This window comes from Myotis nattereri (genome assembly GCF_964212035.1).
Source record: "Myotis nattereri genome assembly, chromosome: 14".
Lineage (NCBI taxonomy): Eukaryota > Metazoa > Chordata > Mammalia > Chiroptera > Vespertilionidae > Myotis > Myotis nattereri.
Genome location: NC_138089.1, coordinates 61,806,930 through 61,830,470, shown reverse-complemented (window position 1 = coordinate 61,830,470; position 23,541 = coordinate 61,806,930). Strand labels below are relative to the sequence as shown.

At 64.3% G+C, this 23,541-nt stretch overlaps 1 protein-coding gene across 3 annotated transcripts; it reads right to left on the bottom strand.

Annotated features, from left to right (window-relative positions):
- Nucleotides 1–170: 170 nt before the first annotated feature.
- ALS2CL (ALS2 C-terminal like) lies at nucleotides 171–19,195 on the bottom strand. Of its 3 annotated transcripts, none has more exons than XM_081106392.1 (27): nucleotides 19,126–19,195; nucleotides 16,585–16,657; nucleotides 15,264–15,387; nucleotides 14,471–14,663; nucleotides 14,065–14,130; nucleotides 13,471–13,636; nucleotides 12,867–12,998; nucleotides 12,103–12,222; nucleotides 11,652–11,710; nucleotides 11,453–11,519; nucleotides 10,821–11,017; nucleotides 10,230–10,295; nucleotides 9,765–9,863; nucleotides 9,507–9,668; nucleotides 8,689–8,800; nucleotides 7,092–7,169; nucleotides 6,253–6,380; nucleotides 5,524–5,697; nucleotides 5,321–5,417; nucleotides 4,984–5,141; nucleotides 4,455–4,523; nucleotides 3,402–3,575; nucleotides 2,448–2,490; nucleotides 1,693–1,736; nucleotides 1,462–1,611; nucleotides 1,046–1,142; nucleotides 171–667 (listed from the first exon to the last, which is right to left on the bottom strand). In XM_081106392.1, the coding sequence occupies exons 3-27, from the start codon at nucleotides 15,364–15,366 to the stop codon at nucleotides 563–565; spliced, it is 2,859 nt and encodes a 952-aa protein (XP_080962518.1). In that variant the 5' UTR covers nucleotides 15,367–15,387; nucleotides 16,585–16,657; nucleotides 19,126–19,195; the 3' UTR covers nucleotides 171–562. The 3 variants fall into 3 exon arrangements, with proteins under 3 accessions (XP_080962518.1, XP_080962517.1, XP_080962519.1); XM_081106393.1 differs by having other exon boundaries at nucleotides 175–667; nucleotides 1,074–1,142; nucleotides 19,126–19,147; XM_081106391.1 differs by lacking the exon at nucleotides 16,585–16,657 and having other exon boundaries at nucleotides 19,126–19,192.
- Nucleotides 19,196–23,541: the final 4,346 nt, after the last annotated feature.

The window sequence follows — 23,541 nt, the reverse complement described above, 5'->3', positions numbered from 1 at the left end:
CCGGCAGCTGACAAACCTGCCCTCTCCCCAGGCTTCACCTGGAGCAGGCGGGAAGGAGACAGGTCCCCGGGGACCACTTGTGGGAACAAGGCTGGTAGACAGAGGGGTCACCTGGAGCCTCCGCCCAGGAGTGAGGAAACCGGCGACACGGACAGTGACGTGAGAATCTCAGGTACAGCCCAGGCTTTCAGAAGGACTCCAGCGAGACAGAGAAAGGCCCTTTACAATCAAGTCCATTTTACAGATGGCAACATTGAGGCTCAAGGACTTGGAAGCAAGGCTCAGGCAAGGAGAAGCCAGTGGCTCCTCCCCCGCAGCCTGCGAGCCACTGCAGGTCAAGGTCACTGGAGACGGGTCTAGTGGCAGAGGAAGGGAGACCACGGCTCTGGGGCCACCTGTCACCCTCTCCCGCATCCCAGTCGGGGCTGCGGCAGCATCTCCCCGCGAGACTCTCATCTCCTCCAAGAGCACCACCTACAGGGCCATCCTGCCCTCTGCTCTGGGCCACGCGGGCCAGGGTGGGCCTGCTTGCAGCCCGGGAGTCCACGTGGCCTGCTCAGCGCTACGCCTGGTCCAGGGGAGGCCGAGCTACCAGGGCTCCCTGGAGTCCTGGCAGGTGGGCAGTCGATGCGTGTCGTCCGTCCCTCTGGATGTGCTGGTAACAGGACTGGAGGGAGAGGGGAGGGGAGGGTGAGGCTGCTGTCCTGCCCACTCCCAGCCATTGCACAGTTTTGGGCGGTTACCAGGTGCACCCCCCGCCCGGGCCTGCACCACCGTCTCCACCTGGGCCCTCACCACAGGCTGCAAGGAAATGGACCCCCCTCCCCATGTGCTTGGACTGCAGTCTGGACCACACTCGGGCCCTGGGGTGCTCGGGCTGGAATGCACTTGGCCGCCCCCAGCCCCTTTTCACAAGGACAGGTCCAGGGCTCTGCGAGGGTCCCTCTGTGGAGGCACATGTGTTGTGGGAGTGAGCTCATTCCAATGGCGGTGGCGGCTGCAGGGAGGGGTCTGCCCCAGTGGCCAGGGCATCTCTGTCCCTCACCTCGAGGGCCGTGAGCAGGAAGTCATACCGGCCGCCCGTGTGGTTGGGGTCCATCATGTCCCGGGTCAGGTGGATCTCGGCTCCCAGGTGCTGGATGCTGGAGAACCACCCGCAGTGAGAGGGAGAAGGGGGCCCCCAGGGACAGGCCCCGAGCGGCTGGGGGAGCAGCAGGCCTGGGAGGCTGGACACCTGGGCCAGGTCCCTGCTCTGCTCGGACGCCCACGGGACCGGGGTGGCGCCCCGGGACCCACTTCTCTCTGGCCCTCAGTGTGCCTGTGGGCACTAAGATACTAAGAAAAGCAGGGACGTTCACAGACTGCTGTTCAGAGTGTGTTGAGGAGGGGGGCGGGGGGGAGGGGGGCAGGGGGGGAGGGGGGTGGGGGGGGAGGGGGGAACCCGCTCCGCAGGCGGCTCACCGGGCGCGCGACACCACGTAGATGAGCAGCGGCAGCAGGTCGTCCATGGGCAGCTTGTGCTCCTGGCCCAGCGCCTGGGACACCGTGGCCTCGATCTCTTCGTATGTCCTCTCCAGCGCCTCCTGCTTCTCCCGGGGGTCCACTGTGGTGCTGCAGATCAAGGGCCAGGTTCAGTTCCAACGGGGGCCACCACGCCCGCCTCCCCACACCCTGCCCAGGGCCCAGACTCACATGATCTTCTGCAAACACTCGGTGGCAGACACCAGGGAGTGTCTCTGTGGGGCGGGGGGAGCAGCTGGTGAGGCCCAGTCCCCCAGCTCTGTCGCGTCCCCTCCCTGGCCACCCACCCATCCCCATCAGTGGCTTCAGCACAGCCCTGCCCAGAGAGTTGAGGGCATGGGACAGCTCTGCTGTGAGCCTCAGCTTAGCTGTAAAATGGGGAAAATGGTTGGCAGGAGGTTGGGAGGATCAAAATGGATAAAGAAGATAATAATCGTAACAGCCTGGGCCGCTGGCTGGGCCCAGTTCCGATGGCCTATGTCAGTGGCTCTCAACCCCAATTCCTGATCCTCCCCGTGTTTCCGACCGTAGGTCTGGGGGCCCAAGAATCTGCTTTTCTAACAGGTGCCCAGAGGCTGCTGCTGCCTGGGGAGGGCCAGCCCACTTCCCCCGCAGCCAGCACTGCAGCCGACGAGGAAATGGAGGCACAGAGATCAGACGCTGGGCCCACGGCAACAGAACCATGAAAAGGTGGAGCCTGGGTCCGAGCCTGGTCACTGTGGGCCATCCGCTGCACCCTCACCCCCAGGGAAGTCAGACCCACCGGGGAAGCCTGGCGTCCCCTCCTCACTCCCTCGGCCCCTCCTCGGCCTCTGCAGCCTCTGACCAGCAGCCTGAGGCAGAAGCTGGGAAGCTGGCACAAACCTGGGGTTAAGCTCGGGGTGCAGGCCCCCCTCCCTGGGCATGTACAAGGCCTGCTCTCTCACCTGATTGGTCGTCAGCGTGAGGTCCTCGCGGGGCCACAGGTGCCTGAAATTTAAAAAACGCAACAGGACGCTTTGCCAAGAGGAGGGGGCAGGGTCTGCGGTCAGAGGGCAAATCCCCTGTGTCCCCAGCAGGGCCGAGTGCAGACACGGGCCCACATGGCAGCCCCGAGCGCGTGTGTGCCGCCCAGGGCAGGGAGAGGCCGAGGGATTCCTGGAGAAGGGAGACCTCCCTCTGGCCCAGCATGAAGGCGACTTGGCAGCTGGAGGGTGTGGGAGAGAGACGCCTGGGAAGCCAGCGGCACCTGGTCTCCGGGCTGGTGACTGGTCAGATGCAGGAAATACTCCCCAAGATGGAGGGGAGACGGGGTTTGGGGGGAGCACCCTCCCTGAGTGACAAAGACCAGGCGTGGGAGCGGCGTCCGTGCCCTCACCCCTCCGAGGACCCGTGGCTGGGAGGGATGCGGAGGAGAAAGGTGTTGTGGGTGGAGGGAGGCCCTGCTCTGCCCTGGAAGGTGCTCGGTTTCCCCTTGAGGATCTCCCCTCCCCCACTCTCAGTCCAAGAGCCAGGAGCAGGCGAGCTTGCCCAGCCCCGGTGTAGACCCCGAGGTGGCCCTGGCCACTCTGGGCACAGCCAGCCTTCGGGGAGCACTCAGGCCCAGGCCAAGCCAGTGAGGGACTCGGGGGGCTCTGCGGGAGCTGCTGGGCAGGGGAGACAGTGAGGGGACTGAGCTGGGAGAGGTTAAACCTGAGGGGCTGAAGCCATACTCGTCACCATAAGGGGGAGCCAGAGACAGACCAACACAGAGACGCTGCTTCCCTGCAGCTGAGCACCTAGATCCAGCCACACCTGAGTCAGACACGCCCCTAACCTCGACCTTGATGGACATTCGGCCAATTAATGCCCCGTTTCTCCTAAAGACAACGTGCGGGTGTACCCTCCGCTGGGAGGCTTACTTCTGCACATCCAGGTGCTCCAGAAGCTGGGTGTCGGGGAAGAGGCTCAGGCTGGCGATGCCCTGGCTGTAGAGACTGTCCTCTCTCTCGTGAAGCAGCAGGTAGAGCGTGAAGAGCTCCGAGTAGAAGCTGGGCAGCATGAGAGGCAGCACCACTCCGTGCACCTGCCGGGTCCTGAGTGACAGTGACCAGGACAGTGTGGGGTCAGCAGGAGGGTCTGGTGCTGGTCACTACTTGAGCTGCCCTCCAACGAGCCCATCCTGCTCCTTGTCCCACAACAGTGTCCCCGCCCCCAGCCTCCTCCCTCGAGGAAGCCCTCGGCCAGCCTGTGCTCGGCCCGCACAGCGATGGCTCTGCCGCCGGCCGCTCCGTGTGCCTGGAGAGCCTGCGCGGCAAGTGGAGCAGGATTTTAATCCCATTTCACCGAAAGCCAACCGAGGCCCCGAGTGGACAGCGACTGGCAGCAAAGCCTCGGCAGCCCTTCCAGGACAGTCCTTCCTGCCTCCAGTGCTCTGTGCTTCCTGGGGCTCCAGGGGAAGTCCCCCTAATGCTAACCCCGCTCCCAGGCCTCCTGCAATGCAGTGGCGCGGGGCCTCTCCGATCAGCATCTCTAGGCCTGGAATCTGACAGCAAACTGTGCAGTTTGATCTCGGGGTCTGGGGGGGACAGACTTAATGACCCACGTAACTTGCTGTGTGACCGCAGACTCGGCCCCTGCCAGGACTCAGTTTCCCCATCTGTGCACAGGTAGGAGGGCACCTCTGAGAGATGGGGCTGGATTAACACATTCGGACAGAGAGATAGTTGGGGCACTGCCCCTCCCTGGAACCGAGGTTGTGGGTCATCGCTCTGCTCATGGAACAGATCATGGGTCCTTCTGACCCCTGAAAGCTCTATGAACAACGCTCGGTCCGAGCCTTCACTCCCAACACTTCCCCAGAATCATTCCTTTCCCCGAGGGGCCCGGGAGCCAAGGTGTGAGGCCTCCCTAGACCCCAAACCTGACTGGCCCGGGGACAGCACCCACAGACCCCACGGGGCCTGGGAAGCCACCTGGTCTCCACGTCTTCCTCCTCCTCCGGGGCCTCGCCCTTGCGCTGTAAGGCAACCTGCAGCAGGCCCCTGCAAGCCAACGAGAAAGGGACAGTGTGGCCGCCACCTCCCACAGAACCAGAGCTCCCCCTCCGTCACCAAGGGCGGCTCCACCCCAGACCTGGGCACACAGCCTCCCAAACCTCAGGGGTGAGGGGCCGGCCGAGTCCTGGCCCCTCTGTGATGATTCTCGGGGTGCAGCTCAGCCGGGACTGGAAAGGGGGCCTGAGTCCAGGGCTTAGCCTTCAGTGGGGTCAGAGTTCCCCTGGGGTCAGGGGTCAGCCCAGGGCCTGATCGGGCCTGGCCATCATCACTCACCCTCTGCTCCCCAGCTGCACACTGACCAGCCCACCCCCTGGTTCCTTCTCCACCCAGACCCGAGGGGGAAGCACATTCCCGCCCTGGCTCCAGGCACAGCCGATGCGCAGAAAGGGCTGAGCCCCTCCCCTGGGCCACAGGCAGTGGCTGCCCACGTGTGCCACGGGCTCACCTGTAGGCGGCCCAGAGCTCCCGGGCGTGCTGCTTCACCTCCTCCAGGGCCAGCCCCTGCAGGTGCTTGTTGGCCCCGAAGCCTGCGTACGTGGCCTGGAAGGTCAGCATCAGCGTCCGGAGCAGCTTCCCCAGGGGGTGCAGCGAGCTGCTCAGGGCCTGCCAGTGCGTAGCAACGGAGATGCTCAGGGCGGGGCCTGGAGCCCAGCGGGCCCGACGAGACCCCCGAGACTGCGCCCAGTGCACCCTGAGGAGGCCCTCTGAGGAGAAGGGGCCCACACCTGGCCCCTCGGTCGGCACCAGGGGCCGTGAGAAGGTCCCCAGCCCTCGGGCCTCACCTTCCGGAGACACTGCTGCAGGGCCTCGGGCTCCCGGTGCTGTGCCACCTCCTCCAGGATGTCTTCCATTCTGCCCACACTGTCGTCCAGCGGGGTCCTGGGCACCGTGCACACGTCCTCAGCCACACCCAGCCCAGGTCCACCCCCTCCAGGAAGCCTTCTGGGTGTCCCCATGGGTGCCTGGGCACACGCACCGGGCTCACCTCTCACAGCACAGGTACTCCTGGGACTCGCGCAGCTCCTGCAGGCTCTGCACATGGAAGCCCAGCAGCGCCTCCTGCAGGTCCCCAGGGCAGCCGGCACGCACGAAGTCCCGGAAGGGGCCGTAGACACCCCGCCAGCGGCTCTCCACAGGGAAGGCGCCCAGGCCCAGCTGCCTGCGGTGAAGGCGTGGGGGTGCAGGGGGAGAAATGGAGCTGTGGTGGGCGGGACCCTGTCCAGGCCCCTGGAGAGTGGGGACAGCCAGCCTGGCCGAGTCAAGGCCGCACACTGACCAGCCCGCCCCTGGTTCCTTCTCCACCAGATCTGAGGGGGAAGCACCCCCTGCCCTGGCTCCAGCAAATTTCCTTCTTCACCTCGGCTGCTGGGGAACTCGGCTCACGGCTGCTCAACCGTAACTGTAGGGCCCGTCTGCACCCCCTTTCTTTCCAGCTCAACTCACACTTTTGTTTTCTATTTTATTCTTGTTTTTGTTTGTTTTGCTTTATACACTGTTTTGTATTCTTCCTAGAAAAATAGCAAGGTCTAAGCAAAGCCTACATGTAATATTTTCCTCCAGTTTTGTGGCACATGGAGTCATCGCCACATGGTCCTTGATGCCAAGTCTCTGAGTTAAGGGCTGTGTGCCCTGAGCTCTGTGATGAGACCTGTGCCCTTGGGGTGGAAACAGACACAGACACCCCATAGGCTGGGCCAGATGGCGAGGCTCTCACCTCTTGCAGGTGCTGCTTGGGTCGGGCGGGAGGGTCGCCATGTCCAGCACGCCCTGGGTGTACAGTCCCCTCTGGGCCCCGCTGCCGAAGGAGCCCTCCAGGGTGAAGCCATAGGAGGTGAGCTTGCCCTGGAAGCCAGAGAGGGAAGCAGGGATGTCTGCCCACTGTCTGTCTGTCCAGGTGCCCTTCCATCCAATCACAACAGGCCTCATGCCTGTCCATCCCACGTGGCCTTCCCTCCACCCATTTCATCTGCCACCCAAGGGGCTCACGGTCCTCCACCCCCAGCAGCTCCCCCACCCAGGGCTGTGCCCTTCCCCCAGGGTCACCTCTGACGGGAACTGGGGAAGAGGGACTCAGCTCGGGGAGCATCACCACTGTGGGCGGGGGGGAGGGGGAGTGCAGCAAGCCCCGAGGAGGGCAGGGCTCCGGGGAGGGCGTGGGGCTCCAGGGAGGGGCAATGCGCTACTGCCTGGGCTGTTCCGTTCCTAGCCCCACTCTTCAAAGGGCCCCTCAGGACACCACTGCCTCTGCTGGGTCAGCTGGGGTAGGAAGACCCCAGGGCACCTGCCCGAGGCACTGGTGATGTCGGTGGAGGGTGGGTCCCAACGAGGAGACAGGCAGAGGACGCAGCCAGGAGGCCCCAGCACGGGCCCACCCTCCCTCCTCGACTCCCACCAGGATCACACCACACCCCGCAGCAGGAGGGTCCTGGTAACCCGGCGGATGGGAGAGGCCCTTCCCTGCCTTCTCCACCCACTGCCTGCAGCCTCAGCCCTGGGTCCCAGGGGGAGGTTCAGACTCCAGTCCTGGCCTTGGCAGGGAGAGTTGGCTCTCACCTTCCCCAGGAGGGTCAGGTCCCTGGTGAAGGTGCCCTCATACAAAGAGTCGTCTTCAGAGAGGAGGGTCCCTGAGCCCTGGGGAGGGAAGCCAGCAAGAGAGTCAGGTTCAGAAGGGCCAGGAGACATGGGGAGGGGGGAGTAGGAAAGGGGAGTGGCATTGACTCGTGGGGAGCAGGGTCCTGACCCTGTCACACCTCCGGGACTGTGCTGGCTGGGATGCCAGCCCTCGGCCGACTGTGCACCGCACATGAGCCCCTGGACCTCATCCCGGTCACCCTGGACCACCCTGGGCTGGCTCCTCCTCCCGGGGCCTCTCTCAGGAAGCCTCCTGGGGAGCCCCCCTCCGCCCCCTAGCTCAGGAAGTACTATGCTTCTCCTGAACCACCCACTTCCTGCCACTGACTCAGGCAGGGGACAGCGGAACGGATCCCGGGGAGCCTGCAGCCAAGTGGGACACTATTTCTGTTCCTATTTCTGCATCTAGTTTATGCGCCCACTCTCGTCTTTCCCTCCTTCAATCCTCTCCAGAACAAGATGCAGTGTGAACAAACAAACACAACAGCAACAACGCCTGGGGCCCAGGGGTGCTGGCGGGGTGGGTGTTGGCGGGGTGGGAGCTGGCGGGGTGGGAGCTGGTGGGGTGGGTGCTGGCAGAGTGGGAGCTGGCAGGTGGGAGCTGGCGGAGTGGGAACTGGCGGGGTGGGTGCTGGCGGGTGGGAGCTGGCGGGGTGGGAGATGGCGGGGTGGGAGCTGGCGGGGTGGGAGCTGGCGGGGTGGGTGCTGGCAGAGTGGGAGCTGGCAGGTGGGAGCTGGCGGAGTGGGAACTGGCGGGGTGGGTGCTGGCGGGTGGGAGCTGGCGGGGTGGGAGCAGGCGGGGTGGGAGCTGGCAGGGTGGGTGCTGGCGGGGTGGGTGCTGGCGGGGTGGGAGCTGGCGGGGTGGGAGCTGGCAGAGTGGGAGCCGGCAGGTGGGAGCTGGCGGAGTGGGAGCAGGCGGGGTGGGAGCTGGCGGGGTGGGTGCTGGCGGGGTGGGAGCTGGCAGGGTGGGAGCTGGCGGGGTGGGTACTGGCAGAGTGGGAGCTGGCAGGTGGGAGCTGGCGGAGTGGGAGCTGGCGAGGTGCCCGGCTCAGGGCCTCGGGTCTGAGTCTCAGCCCTGCCACTCAGCGGATGCGACAGTGGGCAGTTTTTCGACGTCCCTGAGCCTCACATGAGTCATCCCTACACGAGGGACCATGATGGGGCCACTGGGGGGTCCCACGAGATTGTGCTGGGAGCCGAGTCCAGAGCTGGGCGTCCGGTTAGGGGCCCACGGATGTTGGCATTGCCGCGGCCCCGCCCTTCACTCTTCCTGCTTGTCTGAGCCTTTGCCACAAGCAGGTGGGGAAACCGAGGCCGGGAGGGCCAGGGACTCGGCCAAGGCCAGGGGCGGGGGTGCAGGACTGGAATCCTGCCCAGCACCCAGGAACCCAGCTTCCCGCCTCACCCACCCCCGACCACCTCAGCTGGGCCTCAGGTCCCGGAGCAGGGGCTGCACTCAGCCCCAGTGCAGAGAGAAGGGAGCTCAGGACACAGGACACCCGGGGGTCACTCCACTCACCACCATCTTGTCTGCCTGGAAGGTCCCCTGGTAGCAGACGCCTGCCTGGGTGACAATGAGCCCCGGGCCATGGCGCTGGTCTGCCTGCCACATGCCAATGTAGCGCTCACCCCTGGGGAGGAGGGAGGTGGCCAGAGTTGAATGAGAATCGTTCCCATGTACCTTCTGTGTGTTCTGGTGTGTGTGTGTGTGTGTGTGTGTGTGTGTGTGTGTGTGTGTAGGGGGTGATCACCGGGGTGAGGGGGTGGGATGGAGGCAGATGAGCAATGACATCACCTGAATCCATTCAACTCAGACACCAGGCAGGTGAAGTCAGGACCCCCAAGAGGGTGGAGGAAGGAGAGAGCCTGCCTGGGGGAGGGCATCTTGGCAGGCTTCCTGGGGGAGGCGGCAGGCAGGGCAGATGGAGTGGGTGCCATTCAGGATGTGCAGGGCCATGGAGGGAGGGGGTGCACCGGATATACAGGGATGGTCAGTGTCCACTAGGTGGAGGGGCACATGGCATCATCGCGGGAACAAGGTCAAAGGCGAAGCCCCAAATGCCCGGCTGGGGACCCTGAGCCTGGTGTCAGCCCAGAGAGCCCGGAGGGGCCGCGACCCTCAGATGGGGCCAGAGCTCCTTCCAGACAGCACGAGGGGCCAGAGTAGCTTCCGGAGCCGGAGACAGCCAAGGGAGGGGAGGGGAGGGAGGACCGGAGATTCGGGATAAACAGAACGGACTTCCCATGACAGGAAGCCTGTGGCTGAGGCTGTGTGGTCCGTGAGGGTTTTCTCTGCCCCCCTCCCCTCGCATCCTGGGGAGACCGCGGGGCATGCACCTGTCGCCGTCCTCCTGGATCCCGTAGCCGCTCCTCTGGCCCCTCTCCCAGTGGCCCGTGTACTTGCAGGGATGAGGGGCCTGCGGGGTACTCTCGAGGACCCCAAAACCGTGCCGCAGGCCCGCCTGGAAGTAGCCCTTGTACACCTCGTCAGTGCCATACCTGCAGAGAGCACAGCGGGTGGTCCCGCCTCCCAGAGCTCGGCCCAGTGGCGTCCCTGGACCGGGAGCCCACCCGCCTCGGGCCCAGGTCACTTACTCACAGATGCCGTAGCCACACATGCTGCCTTCCCGCCAGTGGCACTTGTAACAGTCGAACTTGTCCTCAGAGGCCTGGGGCACCAGGTAGATGCCAAAGCTGTCAGTGTGGGTGGGCGGAGGGAGTTGGCACAGGGCCGCCCTGACCCAAAACCCCCCTTCATACCCTCCAGGCCACCCAGGAGTGGCCTTGCCTCCAGGGCTTTCTCAGACGACGGGGAGTCTCACAGGTGCTCAGCCACCTCCTTCCCGGGGCCCCTCTCAGGACACCCCCACCGGCCCCATGCACCCTGGGAGCGCCTTTGGCCCCGGGCCACTCCCCCACGGTGCCTGCTGCAGGGCCTCGGCTTCCCTTTTGTACCCCTGGGCCGCCGGGGATTGGGAATCCAGGATGGGGCCAGGCTGTGGGCAGGGGCACGAGCCCTTCTCCTGCCCACACACGCTCCGGCATCGGCCCCAGCCTTACCCGTGCTCCAGGCCCTGGCAGAAGCTGCCCACGTGGTTCTGCCCATCTGGCCACTTCAGGGTTCCCCTGGAACACAGGCGAGGCCAGGGCGTCAAGCCCAGCAGACCCACCCTCCATCACACACGGGCGCCCAGCCGGCCCTGCCGCCGGCTCTCAGCGGCCCAGGTTCCCTTCGAACTGGACCCCGCCACCCTCCTCTCGAGCTCACGGCCCACAGGCTGTTAAACCTTCTCCACGCCTGCACTCGTGCTCGAGCGTCTGGTGAGGACGGAGGAAGACAGGATGTGTGCAAACACCGCCTCCTCCGCCACACGGTGCTACGATGTGAGGACTGTTCTCCTGCCGCCGGGGACAGAAGGCCACTGCAGGGCGGCCACCGGACGTCTGCCCCACGCTCGTGTGACACCAGCACTGACTTACGGGTCACAGACCTACTATGGGCCAGTCCTGTCCAATGGGGCTTAAGGGAAACTCTGGGGTCAAGCAGAACTGACCAGCTGACCACGGGAACAAGAGCCTTGGGTTCCGTCCCGAGGAATGGGGCCCATGTGGGTCCTGCCTGCCCCTCTGCCCCGGGAGCCCGTCACTCACTTGCCGTGGGGCCTGCCCCGGCACCACTCGCCCTCGTAGGTGGCCTGGCAGAGCCGACCCTCTGCCAGGAAGGTGTACGCCCCAGAGCGGCAGGTGGGGGTCTCGCAGGACACCAGGCCCGCCCCCAGCACTGGGAAGTCTTTCTTCCCACGCAGGGCCTGGCACACGGCCTGGGTGACCATGTGCCGCCAGACCACCTGATGGGACGGGAAACACAGGACAGGTCGCGTCGCTGGAGGCAGCCCGCTAGAGAGCCTTCTGGGGTCACCCCAGCACGACCCTCTCCACGCCCCCACCTCCAGCCCGGTCTACCACTTGGAGGAATCCCCAACCACTCCACGCTGCGCCCTAGGGCCCTCCTTCCACACCTGAGCTCCCTGTCCGCAGTTCCAGGGCCTGCCCGGGGGTGGGGGCAGGCACCACCACCAGCACTGGCTCCACAGAGAAATACCTGCCTCCATGGCATTCTGATGACTGACCCCAGGCTGACCCCTGACCTCCTCTGACCCTGACCCCAGAGGCCTGACTCACCCACGGAGCCTCAGGTTGTATACCTGTGCCCTCCCCTCCCTTCCTTTCTCCTTCCCTCACTCCCTCGGCCCCACCCCCCAGTTCACAGTTCACCCACTCACCAGGTCCTGGGGGCTCCTGGAGCCAAAAAAGAACTCTTCTTCCGGAGTGAGCAGGTGAGCCGCGCACCTAGACGGACGGAGTGGCGAATAGGCCCCGCTCTGTCCCGGGGCTGGGAGGGCCCCCGTCAGAGCCTTGGGGTACAGGCAGGTCATAGGGTAGAAGGAGGGGAGGCGTGGGGTGTCGGAGGAGGCTGCTCACCCGTCCTGCTCAGGATCCACCCACACCAGCTTCAGGTCGAAGCTGTGGACACTGTGACCCTGGGAGACAGGACAGGGTGTCATCCAGAGCCCAGACCAGACGCTCACCTCCTCCTCCGGGGCCCGCGCACCAGCCTGCCACCAGCCTGCGGGCGGGCCCACTCCGTGTCCCCACGCTGCTCGTCCCACCAGCTCAGCCGAGCCCTCACCACCCCTACCTGTCCCCGCCTCCAGGGGGCCCCTTCCCAGCCCAGGCCCGGCCCCCCCATCCTGCCCCGTCTCAGCCACCAGAACAGGCTTCTGGAGACGCAGCTCGGCCCCACCAGCCCCTGCAGGACCCTCTCCATGGATTCCGTTGCCTGGGGAGGAGCCTTACTCCCACCTGCTTCTCCCTTTCCCTCTCCCCAACCAGACCCAGGCCCCACGCCCAGACCTTGGTCGGCCCCACCCACCTGCAGAAGGACGAGGACGTCATCAAAGAGCAGCGCCCGCTCTGCCCGCAGCGGGGTGACCGTCACCGGGACGTCCTGGCTGTCTTGCAAGAGGCGGCGAGCAGGGGTGCAGAGGGCATCCTGGCGAGGGGGGCAGGGCTTGGGCACCCATCCTGGATGCACTAGCCACTCCCCTGCCTGCCTCCACCCCCTACCTCCCCCACCTGCTGGAGGCCCCCAGGACACATGGACACTGGTGGACAGTGACGGGCCCGAGGCTTGGGGTCATTCCCAGTCACTCCCAACAGGGCTGCAAAATTTCCCTGAAGCATCACTTTGTCCTCTCCAGCTCACATGGAGCCATGGCCCCACCCAAGCCCCTATCAACTCTCACCTGACCTCCCTCTGGCAACTCTGGCAACTCCTGCTCCCTCACCGACCCCCCCACCCCGCGCCCGTTCTCCTGATTCTCTATGCTAGGCCCCAAGCTTAGCACAGGGATTGTGCCCCTGCAGGGACAGTGCGTGCCATGGTCGGTAGGGACATGGGGGGTGCAATCGCTTGGTGACATCCCAGGAGAGAGGGTCAGCTCGGCTGGCCATTCTTGCCCAGATCCAGCTCTCGGCCGGGCCCAGGAGGCACTCAGCAAATGGGTGAACATGGCCGACAGAGGGACCTCACAGCCACCTGGTTCAGCCACCAGCCCGCTTCCAAGTGGGGAAGCCACCCACAGGTTCCTGCCCCAGGAAGCTCCTTCCCTGACGGCCCTCGGGCCACACCCTCACCCGCAGCCGGCTGCTCAGGGTGAGCCAGAGGGCCTGCGTGGCCTCGGCCTGGTCCAGCGCCTGCTTCATGAAGGAATGGAGGTCCCCAAAGAGGGTGGCCGCGCGCACCACCAGCTCCCGGGCAGGGTGACACTGCAGGGGACAGAGCAGCCAGGCAGGGCCTTTCAGAACCTTCTCTGCCCCCCCCACCCCCTCCCCCAGGGCCGCCCGGCTCTGGCCTGCGTCCCAGCCCCAGTGCACCCTTTCTCCCCACAGCTCCGGGGGCGTGGCCGGAGCGCAGGTCTTCCAGGGAAGCAGGACGTTCCAGGCCGCCCAGCTGGGCCTGGCCCTGGGCCCTCACACCCAGTCTGTGATTCCTCGTCTGCGCCCTGGGTCTCTGCCAGCTCCGCCAGGGCAGGGCCAAGAACCTCAGATGAGCCCCGGACAAACACATGTCCCTTCACCCCCCTCAGAACAGGGCCACGTCCCCAAAGCCTGGCCAGGTCCTTCTCAAACCAGGGTCCCCGAGTCCCGCAGGTGTCCTGAGCCAGGGCCCTGTGCCTCCCCAGCTCAGCCTCCCCACAGGCCGCAGGCTGGAGAGCGGCCCCTGGCCCCTGCCACTCACCGCCCCGATGGTGTCCCGCAGGCTCAGCAAGAGGAGCGCGTACTTCTGCACGTGATGGGTGAGCGGCTGGCGCAGGGCCTGGACCAGCGCGGTGCCCATCGAGCCCTCGGGACTCACACCCCACAGGAGCTGCCGCAGGGCCTTCCGCTGGCCCCGCCAGTACCTGCTGAGAGAGGAGGCCCCGCACCGCCGTCACTCCTGCATCCCACGCCCACCACCATCGCCTCCCTGCCCTGGCGAACCCCCGGCTCCCAGCACCTGTCCCAGCCGCCAACCCTCGCCCCAGCCGGTACCCGCAGAGCCTGAGTGGCCCCGGGAGATGTGGTGGCAACAGCTCAGCGTTTCAGTGGGTGGTGAGCACAACCATCACCCAGGTAGGCGTGTCCCCTCCCTGCCCCAGGGTCACCCCTGGCTCTGGATCCCTGGCAGCTGCTCGCTAGGTTTGCCTCCCTCTTCCTATAGATCAGTGAGGAGCTGTCCGAGCCAGGAGAGCTCAGGCTGTCATGGGCCCTGACGCTCACTGCTCTGGGGCAGAGCTTCCCCCCACTTCCTTCCCAGATGCCCCACCGGAGGCCACCGCAGCACCAAGCTCACCTCCTCTGCTTCGCTGCCTTCTGAAAGGCCTGCACCACCACACAGCTCGTGTAGGACTCGATGTACCTGCAGACAGGACAGGGCACCCTGCAGGCCCGGCCCCTGCCCTTCTGGGATCCCCGGATCCCACTCTGAGTGGCTGCAGCCCTGAGGGCCTAGACAGTGGCCTGGCTCTAGGCACAGGCGACCTGGGGCCCTGACCATTCTAACTCACCAACGCCTCCTTCCCGGGGAGCCCCCGGCTCAGGCCTGGGGTATCTGAGTCTGCGCAGGACTAGTGCCTGAGCCCACGAAGGCCGACCCTGTGAGCCCACCCCGCTGGGCCCCACCCCAGGCTCAGCCCAGCGCCTTGCGCCAGCGCTGACCCAGGCAGGCATGGGCCCTGACACCGTCCTCGCTGCCTTACTCCATGTGGACCTGCAGCACATGATCGGCTTCCAGCAGCAGCAGCAGGGACTCGAGGCCGATGGCATCCGGGTGGCGCAGCCGCTCCCGCAGCGCGCACAGGCTCCTTTCCGTCACCTCCCACAGCTGCTGGGCGCACCCGTGCAGCTGCTGCAGGAGCCGCAGGCACTCTCTGCCCTGGGGGTCCGAGGGCTCTGGGGGCACACCCACACAGTGAGGGGGGTCACCAGAGGGCCAGCGGCACCCCACAGCCCTGGAGCTGCGGCCAGGGTCCTGCATCCCTGGGACCTGGGAGAGGATGGGGAGCCCACATGCCCCCTTGAGCTCAGCAGGGGACCAGCAGGCTCATCTGAGGTGTGACCACAAGTACTTCCTCACCAAACAGGACGGCACCGCGGACCCAGGGGCCCCGGGTACACTAACACCCCGCGGTCTCCCGTAGGGGACTGCAGGTGCGGACACAGCCCTCACGAGGAAGGCACCTGCCCCAGGTCACTTCGCAGTGAGACCCAAGTTGGAGGGGACACCTGCTTCATGTCACGCCCTGAGGGACAGCGAGATGAGAATGCAGCCTGCGCCCTGGAAGGGGTGGCATTTCATCTCTAGGCACAGCTGGGTCTGAACTAGGATGGGGATCACGGTCTGGCCCCTCAGGGTCTCTCTAAGGAGCAGCCAGCTGTTGGGGCCAGGACCCCAGTTCCCTCAAGCTGCAGCTCAGAGGCCCAACCAGGTGAAACTCCTGCTCCCAGGACAGTTCCTGTGTCCCCACCTCCCCCCTGGAAAATGGGACACACCAGCCGTGAGCAGCGGCTGGAGAACGCGGTTGCTGATCCGGGCGAGGGTGGCCGAGAAGACTTCCTCCAGCTGCAGCAGGGCCGCCTCCTCGGGGCTGCACATGCCCGTGTGCTGGCTCAGCGCCTGCAAATGGGGCACCGAGTAGAGCAAGAGGTGCGGGCCACAGGGTCCATGCCGGCCCCCTCGGGCGTGCACCAGAAGCAAGCCGGTGACTGCCCCACATTGGAATGGAGCGATGAGCCCAGGCCACCTCGAAGAGAAGTTCCCAGTCTGGCCACTGCCCCCTGCCCCCTCTCGACCTGGCCCTGCTGAAGGGAGCCTGAGGAGCGTGAGGCAGGACCCAGAACTGCAAAGGGAGCAGCCCTGGCCTGCTCCCTCCTGGGCTCAAGGGACACTGAGTGGTGCCGACCCAGCCCTCCCCCCTGGGTCTGGAGAGAAGGACGTGCTGGCAGAGGAGCCACCTAGCCTTCCCAAGGCCATGGCTCAGGATCCCTGCACCCCACAGGGCTGGCGAGCAAGGAGGCGTCTGGGGGCCTCGCGGGGTTCTGCTGGAGCCATGGAGGACAGGCAAGAATAAAAAGGCAGAGAGGCCCTGACCGGTGTGGCTCAGTGGATAGAGCGTCGGCCTGCGAACTCAAGGGTCCCAGGTTCGAATCCGGTCAAGGGCATGTACCTTGGTTGCGGGCACATCCCCAGTAGGGAGTGTGCAGGAGGCAGCCGATAGATGTTCCTCTCTCATGGATGTTTCTAACTCTCTATCCCTCTCCCTTCCTCTCTGTAAAAAATCAATAAAATATAAAAAAATAAAAATTAAAAATAAAAAGGCAGAGAGGGCACCGCCCTTCTCGGAAAAAAGAAAAAAAAGAGAAAAAAAGGCAGAGAGGAGGACCAGGCAGGCAGGTGGGGACCAAGAGAGCAAAGGCTCATGGGCAGGAGGGCCCAGCCCTGCGGGTGGCCGACAGAGCGCCATGGAGGACCTCAGCGGGGAGTGGTGTCCATCAGCCCCGGGGAGGTGGACCGGTTGCAGAGGAGATGATGCCAAGCAGTGAGAGGGTGAGGTCAAGGTGGGCGGAGCCAGACACTCCAGGCACCCGCACCTGGCTTACCCTGCCGATGGGTCCTCCTGGAGGACAGGTGGGCTCGAGCCTTTGCACTACCTGCCCTGGAGTAAGGGGCCCTCCAAGCAGGTGGTGTCAGCTGGGAAGGTGGCCTCCTGCCTGAAGGGAGGGGCAGGAAGGGGCCTGGGCTCAAACCCAGCCCATAGCCAGGCCACAGCCTCCAAGTGGACACAGCCCTCTCTCACCAGACTTGGTGCTTCACCTGGCAAAGGAGGTCATATGCCCAACTCTGCCTCTCCCTGGCGCTGCCACTCCGAGACTCTGAAGTAGCTGACCTGGGGAGAAGGGGGGAAGAGACGTGATTGGGGCAGCTGGTGATGGGCAGGCAGACTCCAGGGGAAAGGAGTCTCATCCCTCCCCCTCCAGCCACAAGGAGCCTACAACCCCCAGGACACGGGTGCTGGGGAGAGCAGGGCGGGTGCCTCAGAATGTGGCCCAGGGCCCAGGCATTCCCGCCCCACCTTTCCTGCTAGGCTTCAGGAGGGCGAGGCCTTGGGAGGGGGAGGCAGGAAGGGGAAGCAGCTGGAGCCTGGCTCCAGGCTTCTCTCTCAGCTGCCTGCAAGCCCAAGGCCCCCCGGGGGGATGGGCAAGTTGTTCCAGGTCAGCTCAGGCAGGACCAGGAGAGCCAGACAAGGGGTCAGGGGTGCAACCCATACCTCCAGAAACGGGCGGAATGGAAAGGCCCTGTGTGGGGTGATCTCTGCACCCTCAGCTGGCAGGCAGCTGGGGTCTGAGCTGAGGTGGACAGTGGCTAACGGTGGAGGAAGGAGAGTGCAACCAGGATGGGAGGTGCGAACGGGGAACCAGATCAGGGCGAGCGGGGAGGTCTTACCCCCACACTCACCTGGGGGCCGGCAGCCCCATCCACACCAATGCCGCACTCAGGACAAGAGCTCTCTGCCCCTCTCGCTCTGCCCGGCTCTCTCTGCAGATGGGAGCTGCTCCCCTACCCTGGAGCTATGGCTATACCCCAGTTGCTCGGACCCCCTGTAGCCCCTGCCCAGCTGGCCATGCCCAGCGTCTCCGCAGCCTTGCTCCTCTCTGCGCCTGTCACCTCCTCTATGAAATGGGCTCCAACGAGAGCAGAGCTTTTCAAACATTTACTCCTCCCAAAAGGATCAGCAGGTGGACGGGAGTGGCTCTGGGTTTGGGGACCTGGTCCGCAGCCTCCCTCACCTCTCAGACCTGCCTGGGGCCCCCAAGGGGACCTCTAACCCTAGGAAACTGAGTCACGCTGTCAGGAGGAAAGGCCAGGAGGTAAGCCTGGCTGGTGAGGCCGGGGTGGGGAAGGCTGCAGTGGAGGCTGGGGGTCTGGTCTGGTGGTCCCCAGGTTCAGGAGCATGGGCTGCATCCTGGAGGTGATGAGGAGAGGGTAAGGGCAGGGGTGAGGCCAGGCATGGGTAAGTGTGCGTGTGTGTTTGCAGGGGAGGAGGAGGTGCTGAGCTTTAACAAGCAAGGGACCTAGCAGGAGTCCTCCCCTCTCTGACCAACCCACTCTCTCTGGTCAAGGGCATGGCCCTCGCTCTCCATCCAAGTGTAAGGTTCCTCAGTGGTAGGCTGCACGTGCTGCACATATGGGGAAACTGAGGGCCAGGAAGGAACAGGAGAGCCCAGGTACACTATGTGAAGAGCGCGTACAGGAGTCAGACCCAGGCTCACCTGAGCCAAGTGGTTCTGAGCAGCCTGGCCGCTCACCTGAGCCAAGTGGTTCTGAGCAGCCTGGCCGCTCACCTGAGCCAAGTGATTCCGAGAAGCCGGGCGACTCACCTGAGGACGCACAGCAAGTTCCGGGCGGCCCAGCCTCCTACCTCCCCAGGCAGCCTTCATGCTCAGAAGGGGTGGAGTGAGCGGAACTGGCCGGTCCCGGCATGCCCAGGTGAGTCAGCTGCCTGTCCCCGCGTCAGTCTACCCAGCAGCTAGACCTGCTCCCTTCCCTGCATTGCTGGCCTCAGTCCCCGCTGGGTCCCTCTCGGGCAGGGTCACCGAGGCCTCCCCTGCCCTCTGGCCCCTCAGCCACACCCTGTCATGGCACCCGTTCTGGTATTTCCCGGTCTGGACAGGCAAGGAAGTGCTGCTGGCTGTGGAGAAGTGTTCCTGGGCCGCCCCGGCGCCCCAGGATCAACCTGCCAGCCCGGTGGGCGGACAGCTAGCGAGGAGCAGCCCATGGGAGGGGGCACTGACCCTCACAGCTGACCCGCAGTCTCCACCCCGCCTCGCCCCCAGCATCCTGGCTCTGCCCCCCACGTCCCCGGTCGGTCCCAAGCTTCTTGTCCTAGAGGCTCCTCCGCTCCCAGCCTGGACACAAACTTCGTAACCTCCCTTCCTCTCCCTGGCCGGGCACACGCAGTCATTGGATTTCCCCAAACATGGGCTCCCGGGCCAACCACCAGGCGCCAGCCCGCGCGGTTCTCACTGCGGGCAACACCCGGCGGCGTCACCTCCTCCAGGCGGCCTCTCCGGCGAGCGGAGGCCCGGGCCAAGCCCCCGGCAATGCGCCCTCGGCCGGCGCGGCGCCAGGAGGGAGGGGGCGGGGACTGTTCCCGAGCCAGTCGGGTGACCACGGGGCAGGGAGGTCGAAGCGGGGTGGGACCTTCGGACAAACTCGGGCCGCAGGTACCCAGAGGCCGGAGAGGGACGGCGACACGGCGGCCCGAGGGGGCGCGGAGGCGAAGGTCCCACCCGGAGCGAGGAGGGCGCGGAGCAGGGGAGCCCGCCACAGGCGCGAACGCCCACCCACCCTTACCTGTGCGCGCGGGTCGCGCCGGTGAGCCGGAGCGCAGATTCTCCCAGCGGCCGCACGCCTTCCCGCACGCCCCGCCCCTCCTCTCCTCGCCACGCCCCTGAGCCCGCCCTCTCGCGCCTCGCCACGCCCCCGCGCCCCACCACCTCCCTCGCCACGCCCCCGGGGAGCGAGGGGCGGAGCTGGCCTGGGGGTGGGGCGTGGCGAACGACCGCCCCGCGCCCGAGGTCTCTCCTGAGCTCAGTCTCCCCTCCCTCTGGTGTCCTTCGGGGTCCAAGGCTCCTGGGAGCCAAAGACGGGGAGGGGAAGGAGGGGTGACTTGACCCTCCCGCTCCACGCAAAAGTCACTCCAGCCCGGCTCGCCTCGCTTCCCGAGCAAGGGCTCGGAGGAGAGCCAGCAGGGGCCACGGCTTCCTCGCCCTGGCAGGGCCTTCCCAGTCCCCACCCCCGCTGCCCCCCTTCTGATGTCCTGCCGGCCTGGGGTGCAGCCCGTGACCTCCTCGACCCCCCTGGGCAGGGCGGCACGGCCAGCGCCCCTCTTGCCTGTGACCTTGGGAAGCCCTCCTCCCCCCACTCCTGGTCTCCAGCGTGAAGCCAGTGGTTGTCTGCGCCAGGGCCTTCGACCTTGGAAAGGATGGCGTAAGCCTAGTCCCGAGGACCTCCCCGAGGGGAGGGACCAAGGTTCCGCCTGTAACAAAGGAACCCACTGTCTGACCGGTACCCCTGGACCGGACCGCCAGGCCGGTGCCCCATCACTTGCTGTAGCACGCGGTTTCCAGGGGGTGACACGGGGCCACCTCTGCCTCTCACTGCTGAGAACACTTGGGCAGAAGGGCCCGTCCGAGGCAGTGCAAGAGCAGAGCGGCCCACCAACCCCCCACGCAAGTCTGGGGCTGTGGCAGGCACGTCCCATCCTGCCGGGCTGAAGAGAGAGCCTGGTGGAGGGGGTGCGTGGCCAGTTCCAGGGGTTCTAGCAGATGAGCAGGCTCTTGGAGGGTCTGTGGGTTCCCTGACACATGAGAGTGGGCAGGCAAGGGGGTCTTTGGGGCTTGGGAGGAGGGGCTCAGGGCTGGAGAGGGCCTGTGGCCACCTGTGGAGAGAGCAAGGTCACCCGGGAGCATGTGGGCTCACCATTTGCAACCAATGGGGAAGGCGGATCCCTAAGCAGGAGGATCTGGTCTTGTGCTGGGTGCCTCTGTGGCAGCCCTGACCCTCTCTGGGCCTCAGTTCCCTCAGCTGTACCTGTAACTGAGGGAAGGCAGTGCTGCCTGGGCTCAAGCAGGAAGGGAAGGGCCCGTCAGCTTCCTCCCCAGAGTCCAGACTTCCTGTCCGACCACATCCAAGGGAATTGGAGACTGGGGGTCAGGCTTCCCTCACTTTCCACTCACTGGGTGACCTCATGGGCAATGCCAACTTCAGTTTTATTATCTGCCAGATTGAGCAAGACCTGCGCAGCCTCTCTCTCAGCTCATCCTGAGCTTGGGGCCGGGTGATGTGTAGTGCCCCGGAGAGAGCCCTCTACTGGTCCACCTACCCTCGGCACCTACAACCAGCCAAGGGCCCTGTCCAATCCCACCCACTCCCACACCCCTGCACACTCGTGCCACACAGACTCATCCAATACAGAACTCACTAGCAGAGCTGCATGTTGCACAAGTCAGGTGGCAGCCTTGCACATGGGCATACGTGTACACGTTCACACGGACACAGACGTATGCACTATGGAGTGTGCACACCGAGACCCACACCCAGGCACATACAGAGGCAAGTGCAAAGTGCACGTGCACTCTTGTGTACGCAGATGCCGTGGGACAGAGCGCATCCTTACACACACATAGGTGTCGCCCAGCCCAGCACAACCCCAGAGCTATTCTGAGCCAGGCCTGGGGCCAACATGGTCAGAGACTGCCAGCTCCCAGCAGGCCCCAGCCGCTTGTCCCAGGCCCAGGCTGCTCAGCCCAGGCTACGTCCAAGATGCCACAGATCCAGGCTGATTCCGACTTGGGGGATCCCTGCTTCCTACCTCCTGTTCCCCCAGAGCTAAATCTCGAGCCCTGGGGTTTCAGGCTCCAGGAGAGAACCCCCACAGTGTTCCCCGGCCACTCTGAATGGACTCTGCTCATGGCTTCCAACCCAGAGGCCCTGGAAGCTGGACTGGGTTCCTACAGGAAACCCACAGGAGCTAAAAATAGTACACAAGGGACAAATAGGGCTCTGCAGGCCAGCATTCACGCCACACGCACCACCCGCATGGAGTGGAAGCTGCCTTCCAGGGAGGCTGGGCCGGGGAGCCTGAGGCCCAAGCTCCACCCCCGCCCCCCCCCCCCCCCCCCCCGCTCCCCTCAGATCTGATGGGCCCAACTGGGGGCAGGGGGTATGGGGAATGGAAATCTCATAGGAAGTAGAAACCGTACTGTATAGTGGGCAGAAGCCTGATTTGAGGCTCCAGTTCCTGAGTGTCCTTAGGCTGGGCACAACCCCTCTCTGGGCCTCGATTTTTCATGAGGGAACAGGGGAGAGGAATAAAAAGATGGATAAGGCATTAGTTTTCAGGATGTGCCTCTCACCATGGTGTTTACTGTAGGAAATAATGCAAATATTTGTCAATAGGGTGCTGATTGAACAGGCATCGTTGGGTTTCTATGCAGCGCCTTGAGCAACGACAACAATATCAGAATGACTAGCATTTACTGTGATGTCCGGTCCCACGCTATTGCCGTCATACCCATTTTACAGATGCCGGGCTGAAGCTCAGAGGTTAAGTAGCCCACTGGGGGCCCACAGCTCTCAATATCATTGCACCCCAGAAGTCTTAGTTCTAAGCATTAAAGCATTAAAACCATAGAGATTATAAAGCATAAAGATACAAATTTATAAGAAACATTTCAAAGTTTAATTACTTAAATTTTTTCTATGTTAATCTAGTTTAGTAAATTATGGAGAATAACTTTATTTCAGTCCAACTTTTGCCATCTTCAGAGGGCCAGAAAAGTCCTTTAAAGAATTAAACTTTCAAATGGTGTCTCTTGTAGCTTTATACCTCTGAGGTTATTAAAGCTTAAAACTGCACTGACAGTTTCAGGATGCCTGTTATTTTACGTCAGTTTGACGTCAGCGCCTGTGTGACGGTGTTCGGTGGTGGACTGGGGTGGAGGGGAGATCTGTGATGCTGTGCTGGGCAGAGAGCCTGGGGAAGCTATATGATCAACAGCACATGTGGCTCAGGAGCAGAAGGGAGCCCCTGAGAGCAGAGGCCGTCCCGGGGGACCGTGGGGACACACAGGATTGTGCTCCCTCTCAGATTTCTTCATCAGGCTTGCCCTGCTTCTTGGATGGAAAGATGATGAACTTTATAGGAAAGAGCGACTCCCCTCCCTCCTGGGCTGAGCGGTCCTATCAAGTAGTCAGCACCCCCATAGCAGTTCATGCATGTAACCCTCCATCAGTCCTGTGAGGACCTTCTGGCTCTCTCCGTCCCATAGATGAGGAAATCGAAGCACTGTTGAGAGCCTCCTCAGGAGGCCCCTGGGCCAGCCGTGCCCTGCCCACGGCTTTCCTGGTTTCCTATGGTTGTGCCATCTCCCAGGCCTGACTCCTGTGGGTGTCTGAGGCTGGCCTAGATGTGCTGTTGGAAGAATGAACGGATCCTGAGTGTTGGGTGTAAAGCAGGGAAGGTGAACGAGCAGCCAGATGTCCTGCCTCGCGGAGGGCACCGTCTGCATGAACACGTCACGTGGTAAAGGGAAGGCGATGCACAGCAGGGGGAGGTATGGGGAGAGAGGAGAGGCAGGGAAGTCACTGCAGCTTTACACCCCCAAGTTAGTGTTAAGGTTCACTAACCCCAGCCCAGCCAAGTCCTCTCTGACCCTGTATCCCAAGGGTGACCCCATGCTCCTGACTGGTCAGTGTGTCTTTCCCTGGCCTGGCCCACGACAGATGGCATGAGGGAGTGGAGAGCAGACAGAGAGCTCTGAATGCCTGGCCAGAGCAAGCCTGGGGAAGATGGGGTGGCCCAGCCCCCAGACTTGGCCCCCCACTGTTGAGAGCCTCCTCAGGAGGCCCCTGGGCCAGCCGTGCCCTGCCCACGGCTTTCCTGGTTTCCTATGGTTGTGCCATCTCCCAGGCCTGACTCCTGTGGGTGTCTGAGGCTGGCCCTCCACCCTCCACTGCAGCCTGCCCTAGTCCTTGCTCATTATGGCACCTCCCGGCAGAGACCCCAAGGCTCTGGGTCTATAGGGTCCCCAGTTCTGAGGGCGGGCCCAGGGCCCAGAGCACCCCTGCCTGGCAGGTCTCCCCTGGTGTTCCTGGTGATGAGGGACTCACTCAGAGGCAGGAGATGCATGATAATGGAACAAAGGGAGGGAGGAGGGAGGCAGGAGGAGGGAGGAGGGAAGAGGGAGGAGGGAAGAGGGAGGAAGG

Excerpts from the sequence above, each read along its gene's own strand:
- ALS2CL (XM_081106392.1), bottom strand. The coding sequence starts at position 15,366 with ATGTGCAGCCCCGAGGAGGCGGCCCTGCTGCAGCTGGAGGAAGTCTTC. Across the intron at positions 5,698-6,252 it reads CCAAGCAGCACCTGCAAGAG|GCAGCTGGGCCTGGGCGCCT; the intron begins GTGAGAGCCTCG and ends CCTTCACCGCAG. Across the intron at positions 1,143-1,461 it reads TACGTGGTGTCGCGCGCCCG|CATCCAGCACCTGGGAGCCG; the intron begins GTGAGCCGCCTG and ends GTGGTTCTCCAG.